Raw genomic sequence first — 14,680 nt, forward strand, 5'->3', positions numbered from 1 at the left:
CTTCCTCTCCCCCCCCCCCCTATGGTAGCTGCAGCAGCCTCCTCCTCCAGCCCCCGCAGGCCAAGAAAGAAGAATCCCATCGGTCGCGGGAGGCTCATGCTGCTGTCTCCTTTCCCGATTACCGGCTGCTTTGATTGCTCGGGGACTGATGCTGCTGCCGCCGATAAGAACATAAGAAATTGCCATCCTGGGTCAGACCAAGGGTCCATCAAGCCCAGCATCCTGTTTCCAACAGAGGCCAAAACCAGGCCACAAGAACCTGGCAATTACCCAAACACTAAGAAGAACCCATGCTACTGATGCAATTAATAGCAGTGGCTATTCCCTAAGTATAATTGATTAATAGCCATTAATGGACTTCTCCTCCAAGAACTTATCCAAACCTTTTTTAAACTCAGCTACACTAACTGCACTAACCACCTCCTCTGGCAACAAATTCCAGAGCTTTAATGTGCGTTGAGGGAAAAAGAATTTTCTCCGATTAGTCTTAAATGTGTTACTTGCTAACTTCATGGAATGCCCCCTAGTCCTTCTATTATTCGAAAGTGTAAATAACCGAGTCACATCTACTCGTTCAAGACCTCTCATGATCTTAAAGACCTCTATCATATCTCCCCTCAGCCGTCTCTTCTCCAAGCTGAACAGCCCTAACCTCTTCAGCCTTTCCTCATAGGGGAGCTGTTCCATCCCCTTTATCATTTTGGTTGCCCTTCTCTGTACCTTCTCCATCGCAACTATATCTTTTTTGAGATGCGGCGACCAGAATTGTACACAGTATTCAAGGTGTGGTCTCACCATGGCGCGATAAAGAGGCATTATGACATTTTCCGTTCTATTAACCATTCCCTTCCTAATAATTCCTAACATTCTATTTGCTTTTTTGACTGCTGCAGCACACTGAGCCGACGATTTTAAAGTATTATCCACTATGATGCCTAGATCATTTTCCTGGGTGGTAGCTCCTAATATGGAACCTAATTTCGTGTAACTACAGCAAGGGTTATTTTGCCCTATATGCAACACCTTGCACTTGTCCACATTAAATTTCATCTGCCATTTGGATGCCCAATCTTCCAGTCTTGCAAGGTCCTTCTGTAATGTATCACAGTCTGCTTGTGATTTAACTACTCTGAATAATTTTGTATCATCCGCAAATTTGATAACCTCACTCGTCGTATTCCTTACCAGGTCATTTATATATATATATATATATATATATATATTGAAAAGCACCGGTCCAAGTACAGATCCCTGAGGCACTCCACTGTTTACCCTTTTCCACTGAGAAAATTAACCATTTAATCCTATTCTCTGTTTCCTGTCTTTTAACCAGTTTGTAATCCACGAAAGGACATCGCCTCCTATCCCATGACTTTTTAGTTTTCGTAGAAGCCTCTCATGAGGGACTTTGTCAAACGCCTTCTGAAAATCCAAATACACTACATCTACCGGTTCACCTTTATCCACATGTTTATTAACCCCTTCAAAAGAATGAAGCAGATTTGTTAGGCAAGACTTCCCTTGGGTAAATCCATGTTGACTGTGTCCCATTAAATCATGTCTTTCTATATGCTCTACGATTTTGATCTTGAGAATAGTTTCCACTATTTTTCCCGGCACTGAAGTCAGGCTCACTGGTCTATAGTTACCCGGATCGTCCCTGGAGCCTTTTTTAAATATTGGGGTTACATTGGCCACCCTCCAGTCTTCAGGTACAATGGATGGTTTTAAAGATAGGTTACAAATTTTAACTAATAGATCAGAAATTTCACTACTTTTCCACGCGGCACAGCCTTTCTCCTTCCCGCGCACTGCTCTGTGTATCACTTCCTGTTCCGTGTCCCGGGGGGGGTGCAGGTGCGGGAAGAAGAAAAGGCCAGCCGCGGGATCCACAGCTTCCTCTAACACCGCTGCCGTTCCCATTGGGCTTGAACGTGCTGTTAGCCAGGCAGGAACGGCAGCAGGGATGGAAGAGCAGCGGGAGAGACCGGGAGCACGCGACACATTGCCGGTGCTTGGCGGCACCGCGGACTGGCAAAAAACCCCCAATGGCCCGGTCCTGGTCGGCGGACCGGTGGTTGGGGACCCCTGCTTTAGCACAATGACAACTGTTCTGCTTCTGCATTGTGTATATATACATATACACACATACATTTTTCTTTTTTTTTCTTTATTGTTATCTTTGGTGTCATCTTGTGATATTGAATAGCTTAGATTTTATGCAGGCTTTAAATTCCCTGCCCTGGCTAGTTATTGTTTGAATGTTTTTGAACATCCCATTGGGTCTGTTCCAGTTTGCTCTATTTCCCCCTTTGCCTTTCTCCTCTTCCTATTGGTTCCTTCACCCAAGAAATGCCTGGGACAGTTTATTTCCTGTAGAGACTATCAGTTGGAAGTAGGCACTTGGCAGGCTAACAGTTTCTTCTTATTCTCTTTCAGGTTCTGAGAGGCATCACCTTTTCACCTCTTATTTACTATTAACCCACAGCTGCTGTCAACTTTCAGAGAAACTTTACAGCTGTGTCAATCTTATCTATCTACCTTATAAATGGGCTCTGACTGACGGCCCGCAAATGCGCAGTAGAGAGCAGCTCTACTGCGCATACGCGGAACAAAGAGCTCTGCCTGAAGTGCCGCTCGGGCGAGAGAGCATGTTGGTTAGAGCGGCAGACGCGGCGTTGAGGAGCATTGGCGGTATGTGAGCATCGGCCGGGCCAGCAATGTAGAGTGGCGGAAGCGGCGTGGAGGAGCAGCGGCGGTGGTAGCTGAGCATCGGTCGGGCCAGCAACGAGCCCGGTGGTGAGGCGAGCGCGAAATCGCCGCTCCAAGAAAAGGCTCCTCAGACATGTTACAGCCTGAGCCCGGTGCTCCGTCGCCGGGGAAGGGGGGAGGGAGTAGGAACGGCGACAGAGGGACGGGCTCAGGCTGTTAACATGCTGCAGTTTCATCAGCAAAATGCCTCCTCCTTTAGCCAGATCCCTCCCAGCCAGTCCTGTAGAAGAGAAAAAGAGGGAGTGGAGGAGGGCTGAGGGAGAGGGAAGGGGTTGTGGATGAGGTGAGAGGGGAATGAAAGAGAAGAGAAGATGAGAGGGGATGGAAGGAAAAGGGATGAGTAAGTGGGAAAGGTAAGAAGTTGTGCAGAAGAGAAAAAGAGGGAGTGGAGGAGGGTGGAAGGGAAGAGGATATGAGTAAGTGGGAAGGGTAAGAAGTTGTGGAGGAGATTAGAGCAGGTGTGACAGACGGAATCTCGCCCATTTGAAAGGGCTTAACGGCTTGTAAAATGACAAACGGAATGGAACAGGATATACACAAATTGGTTGTTTACTCTTTCAAAAAGTACGAAGACTAGAGGACATACAATGAAGTTACTGAATAACACATTTTAAAAATTTGAAGAGGTTTTGTTTTTTTGGGTTTTTTTTTTTTACTTAGCACAATTAAACTCTAGAATTTGTTGCCAGAGGATGAAAGCTGTTAATGTAGCTGGGTTTAAAATTGGTTTGGACAAGTTTCCTGGAAGAAAAGTCCATAAACAGTTTTTAAGATGGATAATCTACTGCTTATCCCTGGGATATGCAGCATGGAATCTATTTACCTTTTGGGATCCTGCCAGGTACTTATGACCTGGATTGGCTACTGTTGGAAACAGCATACTGGGCTTGATGGAACTCTGGTTTGAACCAGTATGGCAAATCTTATAGTTCTTATGGTTTATGGCATTATACCAAGAAAAAATTGTGTAGATTAAATGGGTCTAGTGTGCCTTATCTACTGTTATATTCCATATTATTAATTTTCCAAGCTTCTTTTTCAAAATAGGACATGAAACAAAATTTTCTTCTACTACATCTTGTGCTCTAGTGCAGGGACAAGCAAATTGGGGGGCTTGAACAATCCTAAGGAGGGCACACTGGCTGCCCAATCAGGGAAGAAAAATTACTATGCTGTTGAATCTCTGTACCAGGGAGGAACTGCAAGCTCAGGAGGGAGCTGCTAGAACAATGGTTCTCAACCAGTGTGTCGCCAAGAACACGCAGGTGTGTCGCCACACTTCCCGGCCCCCCGGTCCTCCTCCGCCCGGGCTTAAAATGCTGTCAGCCTGGGCGAAACGCGGCAGAAAAGAAAATTATTCCTTACCTGCTAATTTTCGTTCCTGTAATACCATGGATCATTCCAGACGGTGGTTATGTTCCATGTCCAGCAGATGGAGTCAGAACACAAAATTCCCAGGGGAGGAACCATATAACCACACCTCCCCTGTACAGCTCTCAGTAACTAGACTAACAAAGCCCAAAAGAGAGAGACTAAAAACAGAGGGTTCAAGTAATCAAAGAAGGAACTGAAATAACCGCTGTCCAAATAAACAGCAACTAAATTCTGAAACAGTGAACTTGCAAAACAGCAGTGTGTGAACAAAAAAGATGCGCAGTATTCGAAATACAGAGTAAAAGATTGTTAAGACAGGTAGGCAGGGATGTCCCACAAGCAAACCCCCAAACCAAGGGAGGATGTCTGGAATGATCCATGGTATTACAGGAACGAAAATTAGCAGGTAAGGAATAATTTTCTTTTCCCTGTACATACCAGGATCATTCCAGACAGTGGGATGTACCAAAGCTTTCCCATCACGGGTGGGCCGCAGACAGCCCTGCTCGTATTACCTTGTCTCCAAGCTGACCACCCGACGGAGCACAGACGTCCAGGCGATAATGTCTCGCAAAAGTATGGATCGACTCCCAGGTGGCCGCCCTACAAATCTCCTGAGTGGAGACGGAGGAGCTCTCCGCCCAAGATGTCGCCTGGGCTCGAAGAGAATGAGCCTTGACAACCAGCGGAGGGGACTTACCTATGTCAAGGTACGCCGCTATGATTGCTCCCTTCAACCACCGCGCTATAGATTGTTTGGAGGCCATGCAACCCTTCCGGGGTCCGGACCAGAGGATAAACAGATGATCGGAGAGCCGAAAATAATTAGTCACCTCCAGTTAGCGTATCAGAGACCGCCGTACATCCAGTCTATGCAGGTCTCCAGACTCAGAAGAGGCAACAGATGGTAATTCCACCGATTGGTTGAGGTGGAATGCCGAAAACACTTTAGGGAGAAAGAAGGAACCGTCCTCAGCGAAACCCCTTCAGGCGTGAAACGAAGGTATGGTTCACGACAGGATAGGGCCTGCAGCTCGGAAATACGTCTTGCTGAACTGATTGCCACAAGAAAAATGGTCTTGAGAGTGACGTCCTTGATGGTAGCCGAGCTTAGAGGTTCGAACGGCGAACCACAGAGGACTCGGAGCACCAGATTCAGATTCCACGACGGACAAAGTGGGCGAATCGGAGGATTCAAGTGTTTCACTCCTTTAAGGAAACGGGAGACATCCGGATGCGAGGACAGAAACTCCTTATTTCCACTGTGAAGAAAAGCCCCCAAGGCCGCCACCTGAACCTGAAGAGAATTGTAAGCAAGACCCAAATCCAAACCTGCCTGCAAGAAGGAAAGGACTTGTGGCACTGAGGCCTGCATGGGAAGAATGTCATTCGCTCCACACCAATCCTCAAAGACCTTTCAGACTCGAACATAGGTAACAGAGGTGGACATCTTACGAGCTTTCAGTAGCGTTGAAATAACAGGCTCCGGATAACCGCGCCTCCTCAACTGATGCCTCTCAAAAGCCAGGCCGCAAGACAGAAGCGATCTGCCTCCTTGAAAAATATTGGTCCCTGGCGTAGAAGACGTGGCAGCTGGCCGAGACGAAGGGGACCCTCCACCGTCAAATTGCGCAGATCCGCGAACCACGGTCGTCGGGGCCACTCTGGCGCCACAAGGATCACCGGCCCTTGGTGTGTCTCTATCCTGCGGATAACCTTGCTGAGAGTGTCTGCCTGTACGTTGTCCACTCCCGCTATACGCGAGGCCGCTAGTCGTTGGAGGTGAAGCTCTGCCCACTCCATCAATTTGTCGGTTTCCAGAGAGACCCACCGACTTCTCGTGCCTCCCTGGCGATTGATGTACGCCACTGTAGACGCATTGTCTGATAGCACCCTGACTACTTGATGGCATACTATGGGGAAGAAACCCTGTAACGCCAGACGGACCGCCCTGGTCTCCAAGCGGTTGATGGGCCACTTCGACTGTTCCTCCGTCCATCGACCCTGGATTGAGCTGTCCCGACAGACCGCTCCCCAGCCTGTGAGGCTGGCGTCCGTGGTGATAATCACCCAATCTAGGTCCTCCAGCGACACACCCTGAGTTAGGTGCCGCAGTTCCAGCCACCAATGGAGACTGATGAAGGTTCCTCTCTGAATCGGAAGGATTGCCTGAAAATCTCTCGACACCGGCTGCCACCGGGAGAGTAGGGATCTCTGCAGAGGCCTCAGATGCGCAAATGACCAAGGAACCAGATTGATGGTCGAGGCCATGGTCCCCAGTACCTGCAGGTAGTCCCAGGCAGTGGGCGTCTCGAGCGCCATAAATCCTTGAATCTGCTGACGCAGAGAATGAGCTCTGTCTGGATGCAGAAAAACCCTGGCATTCTTGGTGTCGAAGTGAGCTCCCAGAAAATCCAACGACTGGGACGGGACCAGGCTGCTCTTGGTGAAGTTGACAATCCATCCCAGAGATTGGAGAAGTTGTACCACTCTGTCGACTACGAGGATACACTGCGCTCATGACTTTGCACGGATGAGCCAATCGTCTAGGTAAGGATGTACAAGGATGCCTTCCTTGCGCAAGGTTGCCGCCACTACCACCATGATCTTCATGAAAACCCGTGGAGCTATGGCCAGGCCAAAGGGAAGAGCGCGAAATTGGAAGTGACCCAAAATTTTTGAAGCGTAGGTAACGCTGATGAGCTTGACAAATTGGTATGTGGAGATATGCCTCCGTGAGATCCAACGAAGCCAAGAATTCTCCCGGATGAACTGCCGCTAACACTGAACGGAGTGTCTCCATGCGGAAACGAGGAAACTGAGGGACCGGTTGACCTGCTCGAGGTCCAGGATAGGATGAAAAGTACCTTCCCTTCTTGGGAACCACAAAGTAGATTGAATAATGCCCCCAGTCCAGTTCGGCGGCTGGCACCGGCACTATGGCCCCCAATTGAAGGAGACGATCGAGGGTCTGCCGCATGGCTCCCTGTTTGCTTAAGAACCCGCAAGGGGAAAACAGGAACCAGTCCAGAGGAGCGCAAACAAAATCCAAAGTGTAACCGCATCTTAGAATATCCAGAACCCATTGATCCGACGTGATTTGGACCCACTCTTCGTAAAAGAGAGCAAGGCGACCCCCAAGTCGAGGGACCACCTCGCGGGTCCGTCTGGCATCATTGGGTAGATTTAGCGGATGTACCAGCACTCTGCGCTTCCTTACCCTGGCGGCGCCCACGAAAGGGCCGGTTCCAGGAGTGCGAATGAGAAGAGGGAGCCCGAGGTGGCTGTTGCCTTTGAGGACGCGCTCTCCGCTGGTTACGATAACGGTTTCTGGAGTAATTATATGATCTTGACGAACGGGGTCGATCTTCGGGCAACTTGTGCACCGCGTTCTCATTAAGGGACTTGATGATCTGATCCAAGTCTTCACCAAAAAGATACCTACCCTTAAAAGGAAGGGACCCCAAACGTGTCTTGGAAGAGGCATCAGCCGACCAAATGCGACGCGCTGAGACCGCCGCCACCATGGTTCGGGCTAGGACCCTTAAAAGATCATATAAAGCATCCGCTCCATAGGCAACCACGGCTTCCAGTCTGTCCGCCTGGTGAGCCTCAGCGTCTGGTAAGGACTGGGAGGTGAGAAGCTGCTGCACCCACCGAAGACCCGCTCGCTGTGCGAGGGAACTGCAGATAGCCGCCCGCATCCCTAAGGCCGAGACCTCAAAGATACGCTTGAGGTAAACCTCCAGCTTCCGATCCTGCATATCCTTCAACGTCGTCCCTCCAGTGACAGGAATAGTGGTATGCTTTGTGACTGCTGATACCGCAGAATCTACGGCGGGAACCTTGAGAATTTCCAAAAAAATCGGCGGGCAGAGGATACAATTTTTCCATGGCTCAACCGACCCTAAGGTTGGCCTCTGGGGAATCCCATTCCCGAGTGATCAACTGCAAGATCTTGTGATGAGTGGGAAAAGACTTGGCTAGAGGCTGCAGTCCTGCTAGGAGGGGGTCCCCCTTCTTGAGAGCCAGGTCAGGCCCCACCGGTTCCGGAGGTGGATCAATATCCATTTCCTGGAGGATGTAGGGAATGAGGTCATCTAACTCCGCCGCTTGGAAGATGCGGAGGACCCTAGGGTCGTCGCCCTCCACCTGGGCCGCCAAGGTGGGGTCGTCCACGTCAGGGTCCTGGGATTGTCCTTCCCCCGACGAAGTCTCCCGAAGGTCGTGTCTCTGCTCTGAAGAAAAGCCCTGTGCATCAGGACTATGAATTCAGGGGAAAAGGCCTGGCATCCTGAGGGGTCACCCTCCGGGGGATCCCCCCTCTGCCTACCAGGATTAGACTCTGAGTAAGGGTCCAAAACGGGCCTAGAAGTGGGGAACGGATTATCCGTGTCCTCCTCAGAAAGCGCGGTATCAAATCTTGCAACAAAATGGCCGCCGTTCCCGCGTTGAGAGGGAACAGGGCCTGGCGCTTCCTTCCCACGTGGTCTGCAGCTCGAACGTCCTTGTTAGTAGCTGGCGCACATTCCCCCTCGGGGAAACAGCCTGAGCACAGACCCTCTTCAGAAAATAATCCGGCCCTGTCGGAGCCCTCACAAGGCGCCGCGGACTGCATCGCCGCAGGGAGAGAGAGAGGGGGGGGAAGCTCTACAGGTGGCTCGCGCCTAAAATGAGCGCCGACCCGGCAACGGACGCTTGCCGCGGTCCCCCACCGACCTGAAGAAGAACTGACGGGGATTTACCCTCCCGACAGCAGGCGGCCCCGGGGAATGGTGCTTCGCGGGGCCGCAGGTCGGGACGTCGGTCGCTCCCCAAAAGGGAGGGGGGAAAACCTGGGTCAGGAGGGAGAGGCCGGCGCTACCGACTTTCACCTCAGAGAGCCGAACGGAGTCCAAAAAATTGCAGTCTTCTGCTGAAAAAGAAGATGAAACAAAATATACACTTACTCCAACTGAGCCCTCAGTGAGGAAAATGAAAAAAGAAAGAAAGAAAACAGGCAACAGCCTGTCAGCAAGTCACCAGGCTAGAGAGCGATGAGCCAGCACCAGCGGAGAGCTCTCCCCCTGCTATAAGAGGAGCCTTAGCAAAGTGACCTAAACTGTAAATTTAAAACTTTTTTTTTTTTTTTAAACTTGATCCCCCCTGAGGAGGTAGCCCTAAGCTAACAAGCTGGGGACCACAAGTCCCCTGCTCACATCTGCTGGAGTCAGAACGTTACAGAGAGCTGTTACAGGGGAGGCGTGGTTACATGGTTCCTCCCCTGGGAATTTTGTGTTCTGACTCCATCTGCTGGACATGGAACATAACCACCGTCTGGAATGATCCTGGTATGTACAGGGAACAGGTGGCGTCAGCAGTATCAGCATCGTCTCTTCTTTGCCCCCCCCCCCCCTGCGACCCGGAAGAGGAAGTGGTGAGCAGCGGGTGCGTGCGCAGGAAGAAGAGACCATGCTAGTACAGGCAGCGTTGGCTCGAAGAAGAGAAGAGAGGCGCAGCCGGAGGAATGAGCAGCACGGCTCAGAGAAAAAGGAAGAAGAACGTCAACCCCCGCGACCGATGGGACTCCTCCTCCGCGAGGGCTGAAAGTGAAGGAGGTTAGGGTTGGGAGGAGGCTGCTGCTGCCGCTAGTTCCGGGGAGGGAGAGTGAATGAGCAAGCAAGTATGTGTGTTTGAGATCCTGTGTGTATGAGTGAGATGGCATGTATGTGAATGATTGAGAGCCTGTCTGTGAGAGAGAGAGAGCATGAATGTAAGTTTACAATTGGGAACCTATATGTGTAAGTTTGTGATTGAAAACCTGTTTGTGTGAAAGAGTATGTGTGTATGATTGAGATCCTTTGGGTGTGAGAGAGATTATGTGTATGTATGATTAAGAGCATGTGTGTGTGTGAGATTGAGAGCTGGTTTAAGTGAGGGAGCACGTGAGTATGTGATTGAGAGCCTGTGTTTAAATGAGAGAGAGAGAGCATGTTTGTAAGCATGTGAAAGAGAGTGTGTGTGAGAGAAAAAGACAGCATATATATGTGTGATTGAATGCTTGATGGACCCTTGGTCTGACCCAGTATGGCATTTTCTTATAAGATAGACAGCATGTGTGTAAATGTGTAATTAAGAACCTATATAAGTGAGAGAAAAAGCATGTGTATATGTGAGTGACTGAGAGCATGTGTGTATAGGTGTGTAATTGAGAGCCAGTGTGAGAGAGAGTGCTGGTATGTGACAGAGAGGAGAAAATTCCAAGCAAACCACCCCTCCTCCTGCTAATTCAAAACAATCTCAGGACACCTGGATATCAAACGTTTCCAGGTATGCAGAGCAAAAACATTTTTGTATCTTTATTTTTCATTACTGGGTCTTTGTGTCTGCTATATTGAAATATTTTATTGGTATCTAGAAATTTTTTATATGATTTTTTAATTATTGGATATTCCACTCATCAGCTGTTTCGAAATAATCTGTTCTTTTTGTTAGTATGGTTTTACTGCTACTGATTTTATATTTCTTGGTTTGTTTTATAAGGATGGGTGATGTTTCTTTTTTTCCTTTGTTGCACTGCATACAGAGACTCTGGCTTGTTGCAGTTTCCAATTCAGTTTTTTCTGCATGCTTCTAGTTATGTGTTTTGGTCTCTTTATTCTTTATTAGGTGAGGGTCAGTACATGTGACTCAGGTGAGGTTTTCTGCTGGCGTGTAGTTTCTGTGTAGGGCTCTATAGCAGCCTGACTTGGTCTGTTTTCCTAATAGAAGATGTATTGGTGTCTTAAGGCCTGGTGTAATATTTCAGTGTTGCCTTTTCTTAGGTAAGGTGGTTACTGTTTAAGTGCTGGAAATTGGTGCTGTTTTGGTGTGGGATGTTTACTATTTATGCAATTTCTGTTCAGACAGAATATGTATCTTTTGCTTGTGTCATTTTAAATAATAAAAATAATTACTGGACCTTTACTTTTTATTTTCACTGTGAATTGTAATGAGCAGTGTGTCACACATATGAGCATGGCCTGTCCGGTGTGTCACGATGGGAAAAAGGTTGAGAACCACTGTGCTAGAAGGTAGTGATGACATCGCAAGCAAGCCATGGCTTAGCCATGTGTCTTTTGGTGGGCCATGGACAGCAGCTGCTTCTGCTGTGCTGGTCCAGTAGGGGAGTTGCTTACTCCGTGGCAGAACTGGATATGGGAAGAGCCACTGTAGTATTCCACAGCCTAGGAAGACCTGCCACCCCCTCAAGCCCCAGGCTCGAAGGAGTTCTGCTGCTGCTGGGTCCCTACCCAGGAAGAGAGATCACAGCTGTTACCCACCAGGGGAAAAGAAGTGGTGAGGTTGGGAAGGGAAATGTGCACAGATGCCAGAAAATGAAGAAACAGAGCGGATAGAGGGAAGAGGTGGGAAAGGGTGAATAAGGCAATGAGTGCATAAAAAAAGTTAAGTAAACCAAAACATGAGAAAATAATGAGCCAACTAAGAAAAATACAAAAATGGAGGGAAAAATCAGTGAAACCAGTAAAAGATTAGCTCAAAGCCTATTACCTCTAAACTCACAATTCTTAACAGTAGCAAACAAATACTAATTTATGCAACCTCTCAAAATAACCCTATATCTAAAATACACACAATTCTTAACACTTGCACACAAACACTGCCAGTATTTAATGTAACCCTTTTTCTAAATTTACTTTATTTTATTTATTATTTTTTTTTTATATTTTACACTTTCTTTCTCAGCAAGTCCATACCAACAGCACATATATGAAGGTTCTGCAGTAAGCACTCTCTCTGGACCATTGAATCTGGCTTTTCCTTCACTACTTGGCAATTAGAAATCTGTGCTTATCCCACTCCTTCCTGAATTTTGTTACTGTTTCCGTCTCTACCACCTTCACCGGGAGGCCATCTCATGCATCTACCATCCTTTAACTGATGATGTATTTCACTGTAAAACAATGAATTCCCTTTCTTCTGTCCTTTAAGCTATACCTTTCCTCAAAATACAAATTTAAAAAGCACATTCACAAGACAATAGTGCAATTTGGTGCCTTATCCTTAGTGGGATGGTAATGGTGAGTAAACACTTGATAGAATTACTGCTACTAGAAATTACTGCCTGCACTACAATTTTACTTGCTTCTGATCGTGCAGAAGTTTGGTTAGAGCCAATTAAAACAAGTTTGAAAAAATACTGTACTTCACATTTCTATTAATACTGTATAAAATACTGCATTCTAGGATTTGAAAGCATGTAGTATATATATAGATATTAAGTTGCACTAATATTCTTAACCATTAATTACAAGATGCAAGGATTCAGGTTATTCCACTACCTACAGGAGAGATACTGAATCAGTCATTCATACAACTGAACTATAAATATCATCGGAACTTTTCTTTATTCTAGGTAATTTTTCTTAGACAGTGCAGGTGTTCCTACCTTTTGCTTCTTGTCCTTATACTGCTTGACCAATGTGATTAAATGTTCAACCAGAAACATGAAATAAAGCCCTCCAAGAGCAGTCAGTCCCTTCCATGTGGCATCCAAAGGACCACTTCTATAGGCAGCAAAATGAAAATCGATTTTTGGATCATCTTCCTTAGGAAAGAGTGATGTCTCGTGGCTATGGTGATTTCTTGCATGCGACTAAAGGGAGACAAAATAAAAATAAGGACCTCAAAACTGCCCTTATAGAAGCATGTTCTTTATCACTGAACAGCTGAGCCTGGATGATTTTTTTTTGTTTTGCTTTTTTTTTTTTTTTTAGTGAAACCAGTATTGTGCTTATATACAGAGCATCTTACCTACTAAAGTCAGATAGGTACTTTTCTGCAATTCATATTTTCACAAATCATTTTATGTCCAAGGACTTGGACATATAGTAAAATATGGTTGTTATAGGGTTGGGGAATTAAAAATATACTTTAAAAAAATCTCACAAAAACATTTTCAAAAGGTTAACTGTTACATTTGTAGTCAGAAGCAGGTATGCTCTAGAACAGTGGTTCTCAACCTTTTTTCTGTCAGGGCACACCTGATAAGATAGTTCTCACATGTGTGACACACTGAACACTTGACAGTCACAAGGCTAAATGTAAATGTAAACTTTGCATCTACAGGAACCCCCCCCCCCACTTCCTGACCCTCAGCAATGAGTATAAAGCAGAACTAGAACATTCCTCATACAACTCACCATACAAAAAAAGATATTCTGGTGTTCTCAATAACAGCAACACAAACTCCCTCTACTACCAGGTACAATAGCCTTACTTATCAAAAGACAGCAGTTCACCACCAATGCATGACCTATTGAGAAAACACAACAAATAAGCAGGACGACACAGTACAGTGCGCTCCAGCGGAGCACACTGTTAACCCGCATTTGGACGCGTGTTTGACGCGCTAGCTTTACCCCTTAATAGTGCGTCGAAAACGCACGTCCAACCCCCCCAAAACTAATAGCGCCCGCAACATGCAAATGCATGTTGATGGCCCTAATAGTTACTCCCACGTGATTCACTAAGTAAAATGTGCAGCCAAGCCGCACACTTTACTTTCAGAAATTAGTGTCTACCAAAGGTAGGTGTTAATTTCTGCCGGCACTGGGAAAGTGCACAGAAAAGCAGTAAAAACTGCTTTTCTGTACACCCTCTGACTTAATATCATGGCAATATTAAGTCAGAGGTCCCAAAAGTTAAAAATAATTTAAAAATTTTTTAAAAAGTGTTAAAATCGGCCCGCGGCTTGAAAACTGGACGCTCAATTTTGCCAGCGCCTGGTTTCCGAACCCGTGGCTGTCAGCGGGTTTGAGAACAGACGCCGGCAAAATTGAGCGGCGGCTGTCAAACTCGCTGACAGCCGCCGCTCCTGTCAAAAAAGAGGCGCCAGGGACGTGCTAGTGTCCCTAGTGCCTTTTTTACCGCGGGCCCTCATTTGCATGCGGGCCGATACTAAATCGCACGCACAGGAGAGTGCGCCGGGAGAGCGGGCGCTCTTCCGCTCCTTTTACTGTATCGGCCCGAAGGTGAGGTATTTTATTAGCCTACATGTTAGTTAAATACCTCACCTCAGTGTCACACACAAAAATTGACCTTGACCAAGTACAAAAAGACCATAAATTATAAATATGGAGACAAACTGAAATGGAAACCCAAAAAAATCCACTCTGCATGCAATATAAAACTGGAGAAATGGAAACAGAAATATAACACCTAACAAAGTCCCAGGATCTGTAATAATGCAGACAAACTAATCCGCACAAAGTTATACCTGCATTATGGCATGCACTCAAATAGAACAACCCTACCTTTAAAAAGGCAACACTACGAACATTAAACCAGGTCCTAAATACCAATTAAGGAAATAAAAAGCCAAGTTGCTATAGATCCCCACATAGTTTTACAACTATATAACTATATGAATAAATGTTTCAAAGAACATCATCCTACTCCTTTCCCTGGCAGGCCATGCCAGAAGCAGCAGTAGCTGCTGAAGCTGTCCTCTTCCTGAGGGACCACAACTAGTCTATCTGACACACACACACAC

At 46.9% G+C, this 14,680-nt stretch overlaps 1 protein-coding gene across 1 annotated transcript in view; it reads right to left on the reverse strand.

The window, feature by feature from the left end:
* Positions 1–14,680, reverse strand: part of SLC39A6 (solute carrier family 39 member 6) — a 188,601-nt gene that overhangs the window by 128,757 nt on the left and 45,164 nt on the right. The window contains 1 exon segment of the mRNA XM_029589979.1: positions 12,575–12,781. Coding sequence (XP_029445839.1) covers positions 12,575–12,781 — 207 coding nt within the window.

The sequence above is a fragment of the Rhinatrema bivittatum genome, chromosome 2 (assembly GCF_901001135.1).
Source record: "Rhinatrema bivittatum chromosome 2, aRhiBiv1.1, whole genome shotgun sequence".
Lineage (NCBI taxonomy): Eukaryota > Metazoa > Chordata > Amphibia > Gymnophiona > Rhinatrematidae > Rhinatrema > Rhinatrema bivittatum.